Raw genomic sequence first — 17421 nt, forward strand, 5'->3', positions numbered from 1 at the left:
ATTTTGGAGAAAAAAATGCCACTTTCGCGACCACCAAAATTCTGTATCGTTCGACTCGCCTTATCCACTCCATTTTGCCCCCTTTTTTCCCTCCCTCTCTCTCCCCCTCTCTCTCTCTCACTGTCTCGATCTGTATTAATCTAGGTCTGTCTTTATCTCCCATCTGTCTCTTTTCTCAGACTTTCTTTTTCCCCATTAACTGCTTTATTAAAAATCTAAGTAGTCTAAATTTATAATATAGAACAAGGGCCCATAATCTGAACTCGGATAGTCCTCTTCATCATTAAAACACGAGCAAAGAGCCAAGTAAAGTTAGGAATATGATGTCAATTCATTTTTTTTTTGAAATTTGGGGGTTTCCCATAATTTTTAACACAGAGTAAGACCCTGACCTTCGTAAAACCAGATTTCAGAATACAGACCATTGTCTCCTCTGGCATTAGCGTCCTTCATTCTGCTTCAAATGCAAACACATATCGTTATATACATTAATGTATAACTTACTACAAACTATCAGAAGTGCCATAATATGAGCTGAAAGAATGATTTTCACAAAATGGTTTAATGAAAAATAACTTTCATTTAATATTTTGTTAATTCATTATTTTTGTGATAAATCAAATTTCGTCCCGTCCCAACACAACAAACACATTTCCTAAACATGATAATTTTAGGAAGCTTTGTCATTTTTATATAGATGTATAAGCTTATTTTTTATAAAGATGCCCAGTAGGCCTAGCATATTCAACTGGTCCATAAATCCACGCAAGTGGCCATTGTTCTATGTTATGTCACTGCATGTGATTTTGATATTAATTATTTCCAAGATTTTTCCTTCGATCCAGATGAGCAGCAGTGAAAACTAAAGATAACTCTTTTAACCAGTCTCTACGGTTTCCGGAAGACGCAGGTTGGGTCTCCTGATAACTTCCGGTATAGAATATCCGAACACTCTTAGATCACGGTACAAGCTATGAACAAGGTTAACAAAGACATCATCTGGGAGAGAACTGTAGTACTTAACCATGTTTTCATCATTAGAACTACGCGTTCGTGGTTTTGAAGGATCAGATTCTGGGAACTTTAGCAAAGAATCGCTCGTCTTCGATATTAAGAAATCCTCTACATCCTCGTGCATGGTTTCGTACTTCCCGATGAAATCGAAATCGACCTGACACGGGTGACACAACTGAAACTGATTCATCCAATGCTCGTTTGGTTTTTTAGTGGCAATGGTGTACCGGACGAACTCTTCGAAGGTATATGGTTCAGAACTGTTCTTACGGTCCAATAATAGCGGATCATCATCTCTAAGGAACCAAATTATCAGGTGGCATAGAGGGCAATCAGTTCGGTTTTCTGGGTTCCTATTCTCAATTTTTTCGCGAAACGCTGACAGTAAACGTGTAAAGGGATTGCGGACAAACACAAAATAATTGTATTCCTTGATTTTCCGATTGGCTAATGCTGGTTTCGTTTGACTCAAGTTCTTGAAAGTAGCTTCGAATGTCTTGTGGATGCTTACGTTGCGTCTCAGTGTGATCCCGTGGGATGAGAGGAAAACCTGCTTAAAGCTAGTGCATCCTGCCTTTGGCACATAACAGTACATCAATCGGTGCTTATCAAATAACATTGTATGTTCGAAGGAGGCAAGAGCCTTTGGGCTCAGGTTACCCTTTCTTGATGGTTTCAGTTTGAAATCGGAGCATGCTTTTCGTAGGACATCCTTGCGTACTTTCTGACGATGTGTAGCTTTAACAAGCGACTGTGAAAAGAGAAAAGTGAACACAAATTAATTCAGCTTTTAAAATTTCCATTGCCGATCGGCCAAACCAGATATCAAGCCGATTTTACCTGATACTTCTTGCTTGGTTTTGCTCCGCGACGTATGGTCAGTTTAAGAACAGAGAAATTATATTGTCAAGTGCCCTTCATTAGAAAGAATTACCAACAAGTCTTTGTCGAAAACTTGGGGAAGAGAACTGCGGCTTCGTCCTTGACTCTGGACAAACGACATATTTGCAATTTTTCGTCAGCTCCGGAACTACGAAACTGCTGTTCCTGTTCACCAATTTTCGCAAAAGACCTGCCAGTTGTTCTTTGTCATTTGACGACAGTTTCGATACATTTAATGTGTTCTTGAAACCTCCGTATGTGGTGAAGCGAAAACCCCCTGATGTTGTTTCTTTCTTCCTTCATTGTGAGATGCGTTTATAGGAAGCCAGAGCAATGTCGTTTAAGACTGACCCCGATCAGGCTGTATTTTTCCGGTAGTCCTATTTTCCAAAAATATAAAACGGTCACACCAGATCGAGCCCCACTACCGATCTGCCAATTCCACACTGTAAAAACTGCGGTGTTAAAACTGACACCAATTGGTGTTAATAGAGGACCACACCCTGAGGTGTTAAAATTACACCCTAGAGATTAAACATAACACCAAAGACTGTAAATGTAACAACTAAAGGTGTTGTGATAACACCTATAGGTGTAAAACTAACACCACCAATTTAACACCGGTGTAAAATAACTGGTGTGGTCCTCTATGTACACCGGTTAACACCACAGTTTTTGCTGTGCATCATACATACCCTTTTAAGATAATTTTGACCTGCCAGTGACGTCTTTGAATTTTTCATTTGAAAATATTTCATTCTTTGTCGTAAAGTAACGGAATGACTTTACGAACAGCTGTCACTGGAGACCCTTTTATGTGTTTAGGGGTCAAGTGCACCAGCCAAAAAACTTTCTTATTTTACATCCGATTTTAAAAAAGAAATTTTCAGTGATGGGCTTGTTGGCCTTTTCTATTTTCATTCAAATCAACTTTAAGTTGGGTTGGAATTTTTCCTGTTATGATATCCATATGTAACTGATTTTGCACTAAAAGCAGGTTCCAGTTGTGCGAATTATTTTGAACAGCTTTATGAAACAAAATCCGGGTCGGTCTTGCAGGTCTGGGCATATACACTCTTAGAAAAAAAAGTGCAAATTGGAACCCTGTTGTCCTGTAGTTGGAATCCTTGAGAAAAAGGTTACTAAAATATTCTTTACGTGCTGAAGAACCTTGAATGTCTTTGTAAAGTATTTGAAAACCTCAAAACGTTGAGTTGTGTTCATGTGTTCGGTGTCAGTATACATTGAACGACATTCACTGGCGGATCCAGGGGAGGGGCGAAGCCGACCCATGCCCCCCCCCCCTTTGAGAGGCACAAGCAAATTTTGTAATGTAAAATGCCGTAGAAACAGAAGTGTGCCCCCCCCCCTTGAAAGTGAGGACTTTTTTTTGCTTGTCAAATTTTTGCTCGGGAAAAAATGTACCCTTCACTTTTGAAAAATCCTGGATCCACCCCTGAAGACATCGATCTTGTAATTGCTTGGAGTATTTGAATGTCCAAAATAGTATGGGGTCGTAGGGAATCATGCGATTCGTTAGATTGGAAAAAAAAATTAAGATCGCGATCAGGGACCAAACTAAAGTTGGGTTCAATCTCATTCGATCGAAAGTTTTGATCCAATTTTTTATCGGTCCCTGACCATATATTGGATTGACTTTCAAATCTGGAATTTAGAGAATGGGCGTCTACCATCCTGTTCGAGGAATATTGGCCAGGTTACACTGCCGAGTTATACCGACAGACCGATAATATCTTGATCGGGCTTGATCGAACAGACCAATTCGAAAGTGATAATCTTTATCATTGAAAAACTTTCGATACAGATAGGGCTACTTAAAAAAAAACACTGATCATAAGTTCTAACTGTTTCTGAATTTTGTTCTAACTTTGAATCCTTGAAAGAGACAATAAAGAAGACAGAAGGGATGATGGGAAAGAGAAAGATTGATCTCTATATCAATTCTATACAAAACAATAGCTGAGCAAGAGCGTGTCAAAATTAAAAATTAGACTTGGATGTCTGACCAATTATTGACGTAGCATTGGTTTTATGATTTCGAATTCATTCACAATTAGCTGTAAAAAGAGAATGCAAATAATCATCACGAGAGTGTTTGAATTATATATTTGCTTTACCTCTAGTTTGGTGCTTTCCGTTAGTTCAATGACGGTGGTAGAGTGGTTTAATTCCACAGCTGAGCGATCGTTGGCGACGGGTAGGCTGTCTTTTACGACGACCTGCCCTTCTCGATGGTTTTTAAGAACGGCTGGACGATTTTCTACGGCTGATGAAAGGTTAATACCAAAGTCTGATTTTTCTCCTGCGATGGCTGGACGAATTACATCAACACCCGGGGGATCTTTATCGACTGCTGGACGATCTTCAATATCTTCTAGGCGATCTTTGACGATGACTGGACGATCTTCATTCAATCCTGGGCGATCATTTACAAGGGTTGGACGGTTTTCCTCAATGCCTGTGCGATTTTTGACGGCGACTGGACGATCTTCATCAACGCCTGGATGATCTTTGACGGTGGCTTGACGATCTTCATCAACGCCTGGACGATCATTTCCGACGAATGGGCGATCTCCCTCACTGCCTGGGCGGTCATTTATGATGGTTGGGCGATTTTCCTCAACACCTTGGCGATCTTCTTCGACGGTTGAACGATCTTCATGAACGCCTGGGCGATCTTCTACGACGGTTGGACGATCTTCATGAACACCTTGGCGATCTTCTACGATGGTTGGACGATCTTCATTAACGTCTGGGAGATCTTTTACGATGACTGGGCGAAAAGATGAATCATTTTTAATTAAGAAGTTCGTATCCCTTTTATAATCCCGATGCAGTATACTGTAAGATGCTGTCAGAAAAAAGAAAGTCAATAAGTTAGATATTACATTTATCAATATATTTAGAACTGCACAACCAATTAATTATTGAGTACATCAATATACCGTGTAAAAAAGTTAACGCTTTACAAAAAAATTCTGTAAAAATATCTGTGATATCCTGAAGCTTGAATTTATGAATTAGTAGAATTCTCTTCAAGTGAATGACGATATGAGTGTGGTCAAAAATTTCCATTTGGGAGAGTACCAATTACTTTTAGTCCGAATATTGAATTGCGCAAAAGCTGAAAAAAGGGTTGAATGCTACCAAAAAAACATTGTTTTGAAGATACATGTATTTTTCCTTTTTGTAATTTTTTTTCTTAGCCCAACACATTCTCAGAAGCCTCACTGCCCCCCCCCCCCCTCCCCCACTCTAGACCATCGCGATGTATATATACGTATATTGAATATAACCGTGAACCACATGAAACAGGCTTGAATTTTCTTCCTTTTTTTTCTTTGAAACTATGCTTAGGTAGGCGTAGTGAAACAAATTGTAATGAAGTATAAAATGATTTTTTTTGTATCAAAAGTATCATATTTCTTGCTTGTTTGCTTGACTCGCTCGTAGCTTTTTTTAGAAACTTGGACCCATTTATCTTGGCCCTCTTACCATTTTCTGAAAAAGAACGTCATAAAATACCGTACAGAGTAAAACAAAAAAATAATACATTGTTTATTATTGTTTAAACCTTTTAAAAACTTGTTTGAAAAGTTTAAGCAGTTGTTTAAAAAGTTTAAACAATAAATGAGTTGTTAGAGTCATTGGCTTAAACAAGGTGCTTACAAAATTTAAAAAGCGTTTTTACAGTTTATGTTGCCCAAGTTTTCAGAAGTTGAAATTATGGTAATACACTGCTAAAACGCTGGTGTTAATTTAACACCAGTCTGGTATCTATATTGGTCCTCACTAGAGAGGCGTTGAAACAACACCAGTTAAGAATCAAACCGATATTGGTTTAACACTAATTGGTGTTGCTTAAATGCCAAATTGGTCACGTTAGCCTAACGCCAAACCGGTGTTTCAACATAATTCGGGCCCGATCAAAGCTTAAAGCAGATACGAACCAATAGCGCCATCTCGAGACCTCAACTACTCATATCTGGTCAGTTTCCTGACCCATAATGCTAGCGTAGTCTAGTAACATAGACCCACTTGAATGAAAACGTGCTAATTAACTAATCAATACATTAGTACCGCAATAATTATGTTACCAAGTAGCAAAACAACAACTTTTCCTCTCAAAACATTTTAGTTTCTCTTTACGAATACAATTACAGGTCAGTTAATTCTACATTTTAAGACTATATATAGACTAGAGCCATTCTGGAAAAAAGAGGCCTGTATAAACTTTAAGAAGCATTTTGGGGTAAAAGTTGGGAACCGGACTATTTCACACAATTCAAATATGCTGAATCTGATAGGATCGGTTCCCAAGCTAATTTCTTATGTTTTTGACCACCTAATTTGCATAAACAAAATGGCTGCCAAATTGATAATTCAGCCAGAATATTATTTTGACAATGTTCTTTACTCATATTTGCTTTCACAGACATGAATACTGCAAAATCCTGCATACATACGTATATCTTTCGGGAAAAATTGTTATTTTTGTTTCCGGCTAAATAATTATGCAGATCTATGCATATTTTGGATCATTATGCTTTAATTTGATAATTTCAGCTCAAATATTTATATTTTGGGTACAAATAGTATTTGCATTATTATGAATGATTGTACGCCCCTTAGAATATAATACAACAGTGAATATTAATGTATTTTATTGTTTTTGAATTTCTTATGTATTTCTTTGTATTTTGTGCCATTTGTTTCGTGCATGTTTTGTCATGGGATCTGTCAAAGTATTGATTGTCAATGGCAGAAAATAATAAGTTTCAATGATTTTTACAAATTGTTTGTATTCGTATATATCCATGGGCATTAACAGATGCACTGACTCTGACACTGACATCTGCATACAAAGGTAAATTCCTGCAGGGAGGGCCTTCGCATTTTAAAAGCACACTGGTGGTGATCCAACGAATTTCATGAACCTATCTGTATTCAAGCAAATGTCACTATTAATTGCTTAAATTTTTAATATAAAATGTTTTTGAATTATGATATCAATCAATTCATTCGTATTTACAGTTTTAGATGATGGATTATTAAATTTGAATCATGACAGTACTGTAAATCTCAACTCTTGATAGTCAATCAGTCGCATTTAATATCTTTTGGAGTAGTTATGTTCCCCGACCAACAGAATCTCATTACACATACATGTATACATGTATATATTTATATGTATATGTATATGTATATATATATATATATATATATATATATATATATATATATATATATATATATATATATATATATATATATATATATATATGTATATATATTGTAAAGAAATGGATGAAGAGAACAATGGTAGACGTAGCTTAAATCAAGGTTCCCCAGAGCTATCTACCCTTTGGAAAAATTTGTTATGCCGAAAAAATGTCTCTGCCGGGAATCGAACCCGGGCCCCCAGCTTTGAACGACGGTGCCTTAACCACTGGACCACAGAGACGGGCTAGTGGCTAGGCCGACCGAGATCCGATTGACCGTCAGAAAGACAAATTTTCGACACTATTCCAATTACCTTTGTCGGGTGAAGGTGGGTTTTGAACAATGACAAGCCGTCATGCCTCAGCTGGATCAAAGCTATTGCTTCGATACAGTACACGTATGTGAGAAAGTATACAAATGTGTGAAGCTATACATGTACAACAGCTTTGGCAACTCTTTTATTTAAATATTGTAAAGAAATGGATGAAGAGAACAATGGTAGACGTAGCTTAAATCAAGGTTCCCCAGAGCTATCTCCAAAGGGTAGATAGCTCTGGGGAACCTTGATTTAAGCTACGTCTACCATTGTTCTCTTCATCCATTTCTTTACAATATTTAAATAAAAGAGTTGCCAAAGCTGTTGTACATGCATAGCTTCACACACACACACCCACACACACACACACACACACACACACACATATATATATATATATTGTAAGAAATGGATGAAGAGAACAATGGTAGGCGTAGCTTAAATCAAGGTTCCCCAGAGCTATCTACCCTTTGGAAAAATTGGTGATGCCGAAAAAATGTCTCTGCCGGGAATCGAACCCGGGCCCCCAGCTTTGAACGCCGGTGCCTTAACCACTAGACCACAGAGACGGTTAGTAGCTAGGGCGAGCCCGATCCGATTGACCGTCAGATAGACAGATTTTCGACACTATACCAATTATATATTCCTTTGTCGGGTGAAGGTGAGTTTTGAACAATGACAAGCCGCCATGCCTCAGCTGGATCAAAGCTATTGCTTCGATACAGTACACATATGGGAGAAGAAATAAAAATGTGTAAAGTTATACATGTACAACAGCTTTTGGCAACTCTTTTTTATTTAAATATTGTAAGAAATGGATGAAGAGAACAATGGTAGGCGTAGCTTAAATCAAGTTTCCCCAGAGCTATCTACCCTTTGGAAAAATTGGTGATGCCGAAAAAATGTCTCTGCCGGGAATCGAACCCGGGCCCCCAGCTTTGAACGCCGGTGCCTTAACCACTAGACCACAGAGACGGTTAGTAGCTAGGGCGAGCCCGATCCGATTGACCGTCAGATAGACAGATTTTCGACACTATACCAATTATATATTCCTGAATATATATATATATATATATATATATATATTCAGTGTGCTTTTCTTTAGCAAAAAGAAGTGAAAACAGTCTGCTGAAAATGAAATGTCTTGTGTGTTCTCCATTATGCTTGTCAAATTGTTCCAATTTTGAAAAAAAAATTCTCAGAACTGAACCCACATATTTATAAACCATCTAATGTCTCATTTTGCCTATCAATTAGACCGTTTTAAATGATTTAAAAGCCAGACTATGGTGTTCTAAAGTTCCACAACGAATAAGTCACTGCATGTCCTTTTAATAACAAATTTTGATAATTGGACTTCATTAACTGATTACATGTGCATCTCCATAATAAATCTTTTCCAATGCAGTACTGCACCTGTCCTATCAAGGATTGCCGCTTCATCCAACTTAGAGGCATCCGGCTTCCCCCAGCTTGATACACCTTCGGGGTGTTGAATGATCAATATCAGTTATCATCGAGCTGGTGTTCCATTGGATGGCTTGATTGATAGGGCAGCCTCATATTATAAAATTGTTGAAATCAAATCAATTTAGCACAAGTGTTCTGCGGAGGCAGTTGGTATCGAAGTCATCGTGTTTGTGTTCTTGAGATATGTCCGATTCTTATGTCACAGATCCATAGAGAAAACCTAAACTTTTGTCTTGAGAGAGAATCTGCTGTCTGACCAGATCTTGTTTCAGGTGTTAAAATGCTCGGAGTGCACCTTTCAATACCGCAGTGAATTTTGTAATGTCCCCTTGGCCATTTATCGAACTTCTAATATTCACACATATTCATATCTTCATAACATAGATTATTTCTAATTGATAACGAAGATATCTTTCAGAGGATGGTGGGTTCCTGACATGTTTGGTGTTCATGTAGGTTATTATTAATCCACTTCTTTTGATCGGTATTAAACCCAACAGCATCCAATAGCTGACCCAGCTCTGATAGGCTGCATGCGAGTCTGAGATATCACCATCAAAGTCTAGGTCAAGAATTTTTTTGTAGAGCCAGGAGATCTCTTTCTATGAAGAAAGGTGTTGCCTAGGTTATGTTTGACTTGTCAACCGGTTTTGGTACCACTGAACATGTCATTCTTCTTGGGAGACTGACAGTGATTGATGATTCTGCACTCCAATGGCTTTCCCTTTACCTTGCCAACAGGAGGACAAGCTGTATTCATCACTGACATGCAGTCTCCTGTTAATATCCTTTGCTATTGAGTTCCTTGGGGTCTGTCCTTGGTCCCTTGTTCTTCAAACTGTACATCACCCCTCTTGCCTCTATAATGTGGCAACTTGGACTTTTATGCTGATGACATCCAGCTGCCATACCTCACTTTTGATCCAAAAGTTAAAGATACAGAGGTTCGTGCAGATGCTGTTGTTGGTGCTGCCACTGAGGATTCGATGTTGGATGAAGGTCAACTTCTAAAAGCTTAACGATTAAAAGCGGAGTAACTTGTTCTGTCATCTCCATATGCGTAATTATCATGACTACAACTCCAGTCTTAATAGGTGCATGAGGAAGCTATATATCTCCAGTAAACATGGTAAAGATATCTTGGCGTAGTCTTTGATAGAACAATGAGCATGAAGAAACTCACATCACATGTCTGCCAATCTGCATATTACCAGCTTCACAGAATTGCTGAGATCAGACACTGTCTTACATGAGGTGGTGCGGAAAATATCATTCATGACCAGATAACCTCTAGACTGGACTTCTGCAAACTGTCTCCATGCTGGTTTACCTTCATCAGGCATCCCTAGTAGTCCAGGATAGAAGAGGCGTCACCTTGTTTTTTTTATATATACAATATTTTTTGATGGTTTCTTGTCAATTCGAGGGTGCTGATTACGAATCTGAATGATGCCACTCGTGTAACCTTGAGCATTTTCCGAAAATTGGCAAAATCCAATATGGCCGCCAAAATATGCAAATTACGCATAAAAATCCTAAAATTGTCCGCACATTTGCTACGAAATGCATGACATTGTGTGGCAGGAGTGAGATACTCTCTAAAAAATTAATTTTTGACAAAATATTCATTTTCCTCATATTCAAAATGGCCGCCAAAGTCCATTGTATACTCTATTATGTACAATATAAAGAGCGAAACTAGCTTTCGCAAAAGTGAGCACTAAACTGCAAAAAATCGCGATGTATGAACGAAGTGATATACGCAAATCATTATTACTAACGAGATATATCATTCATTATATCATAAATGGGAAGATTTCTGTATTTTGATATCTAAAATGGCCGCCACTGGCCCAAACAGTATTGCGTACAATGGCAATGGGGGCCAAAAAATTCACAAGAGTGATCACTAAAATGCATATTATTAAGATTACACGAGTAACTGTTAACGAAATATATCATTAATATGCCATGTATTGTGATGAATGTTGTATTTTGATTTTCAAAATGGCTGCCAAAGGCCCTAAAAGTATTATGCACACAATGAGAAAGAAGGGCAAAGAAATCACAAGAGTGATCACTAAAATGCATATATATGTGATAAATTAATGGGATACTGTTTAAAAACATATTTTCTAACGAAATATATCATTCAGGTTTAAAGTTTGTGTTAAATACTGTAGTTTTACTTTCAAAATGGCCGCCATAGACATTAACAGTATTATGCACAATGCAAAGTGGAAACCAATATGAGCACCATAAATGCAAGTATTAGTGATCTATGAGTAGAATATAGTCCGAAAGCATAATTTATATTAAGAGATATCATTTATTCTGCCAGTTAGGTGATGAATACTGTTATTGGAAAGTCAAAATGGCCGATACAGGCCCTTATGATATTATGCGCAATGTGAATGGGAACAAATTATTTCAACAGAATTTGGCTTTGCTTGGCCAAATGGTGATGTATGAGTGAAATATCGTCTGAAAACACGATTTATAACAAAATATATCATCTCTAATGTAATTTAGGTGATAAATACTGTATTTCATCATTCAAAATGGCTGCCATATGCCCTTTTTGTGAACATTATTTGTCTACACTCAAATTGTATATTATACGATAAGGGCCTATGGTGGCCATTTTCAATTTAAAAATGCAGTGTTTATCACCTTAAATACACGACATTATGATATATCTTGTTAGAAACCATGGTTGTTTTTACAACATTTCACCCTTGCATCAGAATTCACAATTATAGGCAATATTTAGAGTCAAACAAAGCCAAATTATGTCAAAATTATGTCCAATGTTACAATGTACATAATACTTTTAGGACCTATGGCAGCCATTTTGGATTTCAAAGTACAGCATTTATTACCTCCACAACCAATATGTGATGTATTTAGTTAGAAATCATGTTTAAGACAATATTTCTACTCGTATATCACAGTCATATGCATTTTATGATACTCACTCTTGTGAAAATTAGTTTCTCCATTCGCATTGTACATAATAAATATAGGGATTATGGCGGCCATTTTGAATGTCAAATTACAGCATTTATAACATAAATGGCATATTAACAATGATGTTTTTAGTCAGTATTCCACTAGTTTATCTTAATTATATGCATTTTAGTGCTCACTCTTGTCATTTTTTTCCCCCGGCCATTGCCCTTGTACATAATACTCTTTATGCCACTGGTCGCCATTTTGAATGTTGAAATACAGTATTTATCACCTAAATTACATAAGATATGATATATTTTGTTATAAATCATGTTTTCAGACGATATTTTACTCATACATCACCATCTGGCCGGCTCTGTGTAAAAATGGCAGAGGTAATAATGGCAGAGGTAATAATGGCAGAGGTAATAATGGCAGAGGTAAAAATGGCAGAGGTAATAATGGCAGAGGTAAAAATGGCAGAGATAAAAATGGCAGAGGTAATAATGGCAGAGGTAATAATGGCAGAGGTAAAAATGGCAGAGATAAAAATGACAGAGGTAATAATGGCAGAGGTAAAATTGGCAGAGGTAATAATGGCAGAGGTAAAAATGGCAGAGGTAATAATGGCAGAGGTAAAAGTGGCAGAGGTAAAAATGGCAGAGGTAATAATGGCAGAGGTAAAATGGTAGAGGTCATAATGGGAGAGGTAAAAATGACAGCTCTAGGTAAAATATGGCCAGCCTCAAACCCGGATGCAATGAATTGTCAAAAAGCCCCCGCATGTACATAGATTAAATTAGAAGTGCATGTCACGGTTAGGCATTTCATCATATCATTATGTCTTTATCGGCCTAACAATGCTATTTACGAATTCGTTGGAGGTGTACCGTGAAGGCTTTTTAAAAAGAAATCAAACGACAAATATTTTTTCATTCAATTCATCCGGAGCAAAATGAAACTGCACTATTCTCATTCATCATTTTATAACATTACTTTTTGTCTAGCTGTTTTTTTATGTCTAAAGTTTTGCCAGGTTTACCGTTGCAAAAAAGGAGGAAGAGAAATTGTCACGAATGATTGTGGTTGAATATTATGTCCTTATTTGTAATGTCGTCTGTACTATTCTTTTTAAATATTTGAATGACAATAAGCATGCGTTCCCAGGCTTGGCACTGAATATGTAACTAATTATGAAAATCAATAATAATCTTGACTGGTAAACCAATTTGGGGTCGATCGAGGGGGACCGTCTGGTTCAGATTCTTTGCATAAAAGAAGACCCTGAACCTTCTTTACCATTGCATCCAATATGATATAGACGGCTTGATGGTCATAACCCTTGGAAGCGGAAGTGCTGTTGGGTATTTTTTACGCCATAAGCAGCACCCTCTTGGTAATTAGCTTGGTATGCTAAAAAAACATTGTTTATTATCTGATTGTTATTATTTTTGTTGTAATTCTTTTTCTGAGTCAAAAGAACTTCACTTAGTTGAAATAATTTTTTAAGTCATTTTCCCCCTTAACCAATTCCCCTTTGATTTTAGAGTGAAAACTTTTTTCTTCTCGGCTTTTTAACAAACCAGCACCCCATATCTCTTTCATTTTTGCTTATGCCATCTTTACCTTTGCCATTTTCAACTCCGCCATTTTTTACACTGTTAGAAAATTTATGCTTAGAAATAAAAAAAAATCCTGCAACAGAGTCTGGAGAACCCCTGTAATCTTACTGCACTGTGTAATCCTACATGCATGCATTTGTATAAACTTACAGAAAATTGGTATTTTGTGCATGTACCCTTACAAATTTATTGTAATAAAACTGTTTTCCCCTATTTTTTAAACATATCTGTTCTGTAAAATTTAAGAAAAATTGTGGAAAACCATCCTGTTATTATAATCTTCAAAATTATTTGTTGTTTTTTCTGTAAAAACCTGTTTTTTTTTATTTTTCTTCTGTAGAATCTACTGTTTTTTTTCTAATAGTGTACCTCGGCCACTTTTACCTCTGCTATTGTCACGTCTTCCATTTTTACCTCTTGTCATTTATGCCTCTGCTCTTTTTATATCTGCTGTTCTTACATCTGCTATTTTTACCTCTGCCATTATTACCTCTGCCATTTTTACCTCTGCCATTTTTACCTCTGCCATTTTCTACCTCTGCCATTTTTACTTCTGCCATTTTACCTCAGTATCTGCCATTTTTACCTCTGCCATTATTACCTCTGCCATTTTTACCTGGCACCATCTGGCCAAGCAAAGCCAAATTCTGCTGAAATAATTTGTTCCCATTCACATTGTGCATAATATCGTAAGGGCCCGTAGCGGCCATTTTGACTTTCCAATAACAGTATTTATCACCTAACTGGCAGAATAAATGATATCTCTTAACTGCTTAATAGAAATTATGCTTTCAGACAATATTTTACTCATAGATCACTAATACCTGCATTTATGGTGCTCACTCCTGTGAATATTGGTTTCCCACTTTGCATTGTGCATAATACTGTTAATGTCTCTGGCGGCCATTTTGAAAGTAATAATATAGTATTTAACACACACTTTAAACCTGAATGATATATTTCGTTAGAAAATATGTTTTTAAACAGTATCTCAGTAATTTATCACATATATATATATATGCATTTTTAGTGATTACTCTTGTGATTTCTTTGCCTCACTTTCTCATTGTGGATAATACTTTTAGGGCCTTTGGCAGCCATTTTGAATATCAAAATACAACATTCATCACATACATGACATATTGATAATATATTTCGTTAACAATTATGTTTTTATTCAATATCCCACTCGTTTAATCTTAATAATATGCATTTCTGTGGTCACTCTTGTGAATTTTTTTCGGCCCCCATTGCCATTGTACGCAATACTGTTTGGGCCAGTGGCTGCCATTTTAGATATCAAAATACAGAAATGTTCCCATTTATGACATAATAAATGATATTAGATAGCCAAGACAGATAGCCAAGCGCGATTGGTCAATTGCGCGTCACGTGATATGATCGAAATCCGTGTATTTTCCCAGCCGGTCCACCTTCGATGAATATATTGACCAACCGGTCCGTGAATATATTTTTCTACGTGTATGGCGCCCTCTTGTGGATTAGATGTTACCAACTAAACGGAAATAAAATATGTGAGACTAAAGTATCTGAACTGGAATCTAACTTAGATCTAGGGCTAGGCCTAAAACAAACTTGATTTGATTAGAAAAGGGCCATTCACTGCATTAGAGTAGTATTAGACTTAAGTTACATCTAGATCTATACCAGTTCCATCAATCACTGTGACTATCGTAAACAACAGGCTGCACGCATCGTTAGGCCATTTTTATCTACATCATTAAAGGCTATCTAATATAACAGATATTGACTGATGGGATATGTAAAAAAAATTCTTTGGAACGCCTTAAAGATTAATATTTTCCCTCGTGATCATATTTTCCCTCAGCGCTGCGCGCTTCAGGAAAATATAACCCCTCGGGAAAATATAAATCCGGCGGTCCAAAGAATGTTTATATTACACACCCCATTAGTCAATATCTGTATAATATAGCTCGTTAGTAATGATGATTTGCATATATTAACTCGTTAACACATCGCAATTTTTTTGCGGTTTAGTGCTCATTTTTGTGAAAATTGGTTTTCCCTATTTATATATATTGTACATAATAGAGTATACAATGGACTATGGCGGCCATTTTGAATATCAGGAAAATAAATATTTTGTCAACAATTATTTTTTCAGAGTGTATTTTACTCCTGCCACACGCTTTCATGCATTCCATACCAATGTGCGGACAATTTTAGGATTTTAATGGGTATAATTTGCATAATTTTGGCGGCCATATTGGATTTTGCCAATTTGCGGAAAATGTTCATGGTTACACGAGTGGCATCATCCAGATTCGAAATCAGCACCCTCGAATTGACAAGAAACCATCAAAAAATATTGTATATATAAAGAAACAAGGTTTGGTCAAGTTTCTATGGGGCCTATCCTGGACTATAGCACTTTTCAACCATAGAACGCAGTGTGAAAATTTGTTCTGCATTAGGCAGTGACTGGGCAGCTGGAAACCTTCTTGTTTTGTCCATGTTTTTACCATGGAGCTAATCTGTGTTTAGCCCCTATTTTTTTATCATTTCCTCTTCTCATGGACCCTAGGGTCCATGCTCTTCTGTATTCAGTATCGTTTGGCAAAGAATCTTCAATGGCAAGAATTGGATAGAAGCTGTGGTGTTCAGTTATTACTTTGATGGGTGACTCAGAGGAAATAAAAATATCGGTAATGATTAAAAAACGAGTAAGTGATCCGGTAATACAGACCATTTGCCTTTATTAAAAATTCTTCTTTTGTTAACTGTAATGATTGCCGTTCTGATGGAGACGAATCAAATAAATAATTTTGCTACAAGGATGTTAACAATGTACTGATACTTAAATCCGATTGATAAACTACACTGAAAAAAATCATTGATTAGCATTATTATTATTATTATTATTACTTAGGGTCAGCCAGGAGTATCCCTTTAATAATAATACACAAGTTACAAATAATATCTAAGGCCCCGCGCACGCTATGCGCCATAGTGAAGCGATTAAAAATAAATAAATCGCATTTCGCATTAAATGTGATAGTTCGTTTCATTTGAAGTTTGGCATATTGTTAGGAATAATAAATCATAATTTTGCTTTGCGGCAATCCCGTTGGTCGGAGTAAAGTTCAAATCGGTTTCACGTCGCAGCCGATGGTGTCGTCATTACGATTTTGATTTGAATTTACTTTCCGAACTAGAATGAATTTCGATTTATTCTAAACATGCTAACCATTGAATGCTAAGATTTTACTGGTTGGAATGTTCATACCAAATTTTATTATGATTTCTTTGAAAACCGGATAGCAACGAATAGCATAGTGTGCGTTTGGGCTTTAAAAACGTTTGTTTGATGGTAAACAGAGGCGGTTCTTAACTGGGGGTAGGGGCGACCATCTGCCCATATGAATATTTAAAAAAAAATATGTACAAAACATAGGTCGAGTCGTGTAATTCTGCTGTATACCTTTTCAGTGGCATAATTATAGTCAAAATGTTGAGGGACAAGATATCACATATCGCTTAAAATTTGTACAAAAGTTGCAAGCGAAGCGAGCTAAAAACTTTGACAGATTTATTACAAAAATCCCATTTGTGACAGATTTTGACATAATATTTCGAAAATCATATTTCACTCTTCTCTTTTTCCCTTTCTCTTTATATTTCTTTTCTTAATCGATCTCACAAGCAGTATTTGGTAAAATTTTACCTGACAAACATATTCCATTCCCCTAATATTGGATGAAAAACAATATGAGAAAATGATCTTACCCGATTCCAGTCTAATGCGGTTGAAGAAAATGGTGTTTATAACAAGAGAAATGGAAAGCGTGGTAAAAATAAACCACGGTGGACATACTCTTGTCACTTTCATCTTCTGACGAAAAAACTATTCAAACTATTTCAAGTATTTATCCCAGAAGA

At 36.6% G+C, this 17421-nt stretch overlaps 1 protein-coding gene across 1 annotated transcript; it reads right to left on the minus strand.

Annotated features, from left to right (window-relative positions):
• Window positions 1-546: 546 nt before the first annotated feature.
• On the minus strand, window positions 547-17421 carry LOC121406529 (carbohydrate sulfotransferase 12-like). Its single transcript, XM_041597543.1, has 3 exons — window positions 17269-17421; window positions 4035-4768; window positions 547-1765 (listed from the first exon to the last, which is right to left on the minus strand). Exons 1-3 carry the CDS (start codon window positions 17369-17371, stop codon window positions 878-880), a joined length of 1725 nt encoding a protein of 574 aa, XP_041453477.1. The 5' UTR covers window positions 17372-17421; the 3' UTR covers window positions 547-877.

Source organism: Lytechinus variegatus, chromosome 1 (assembly GCF_018143015.1).
Source record: "Lytechinus variegatus isolate NC3 chromosome 1, Lvar_3.0, whole genome shotgun sequence".
Classification (NCBI taxonomy): Eukaryota; Metazoa; Echinodermata; class Echinoidea; order Temnopleuroida; family Toxopneustidae; genus Lytechinus; species Lytechinus variegatus.

Bases quoted from the DNA above. Each gene is read 5' to 3' on its own strand.
- LOC121406529 (XM_041597543.1), bottom strand. From the start codon at position 17,371: ATGAAAGTGACAAGAGTATGTCCACCGTGGTTTATTTTTACCACGCTT. The intron at 4,769-17,268 runs GTAAGATCATTT...TTTTTCTGACAG, and splicing joins CCGCATTAGACTGGAATCGG to CATCTTACAGTATACTGCAT. The intron at 1,766-4,034 runs GTAAAGCAAATA...CTCTTTTCACAG, and splicing joins CGGAAAGCACCAAACTAGAG to TCGCTTGTTAAAGCTACACA.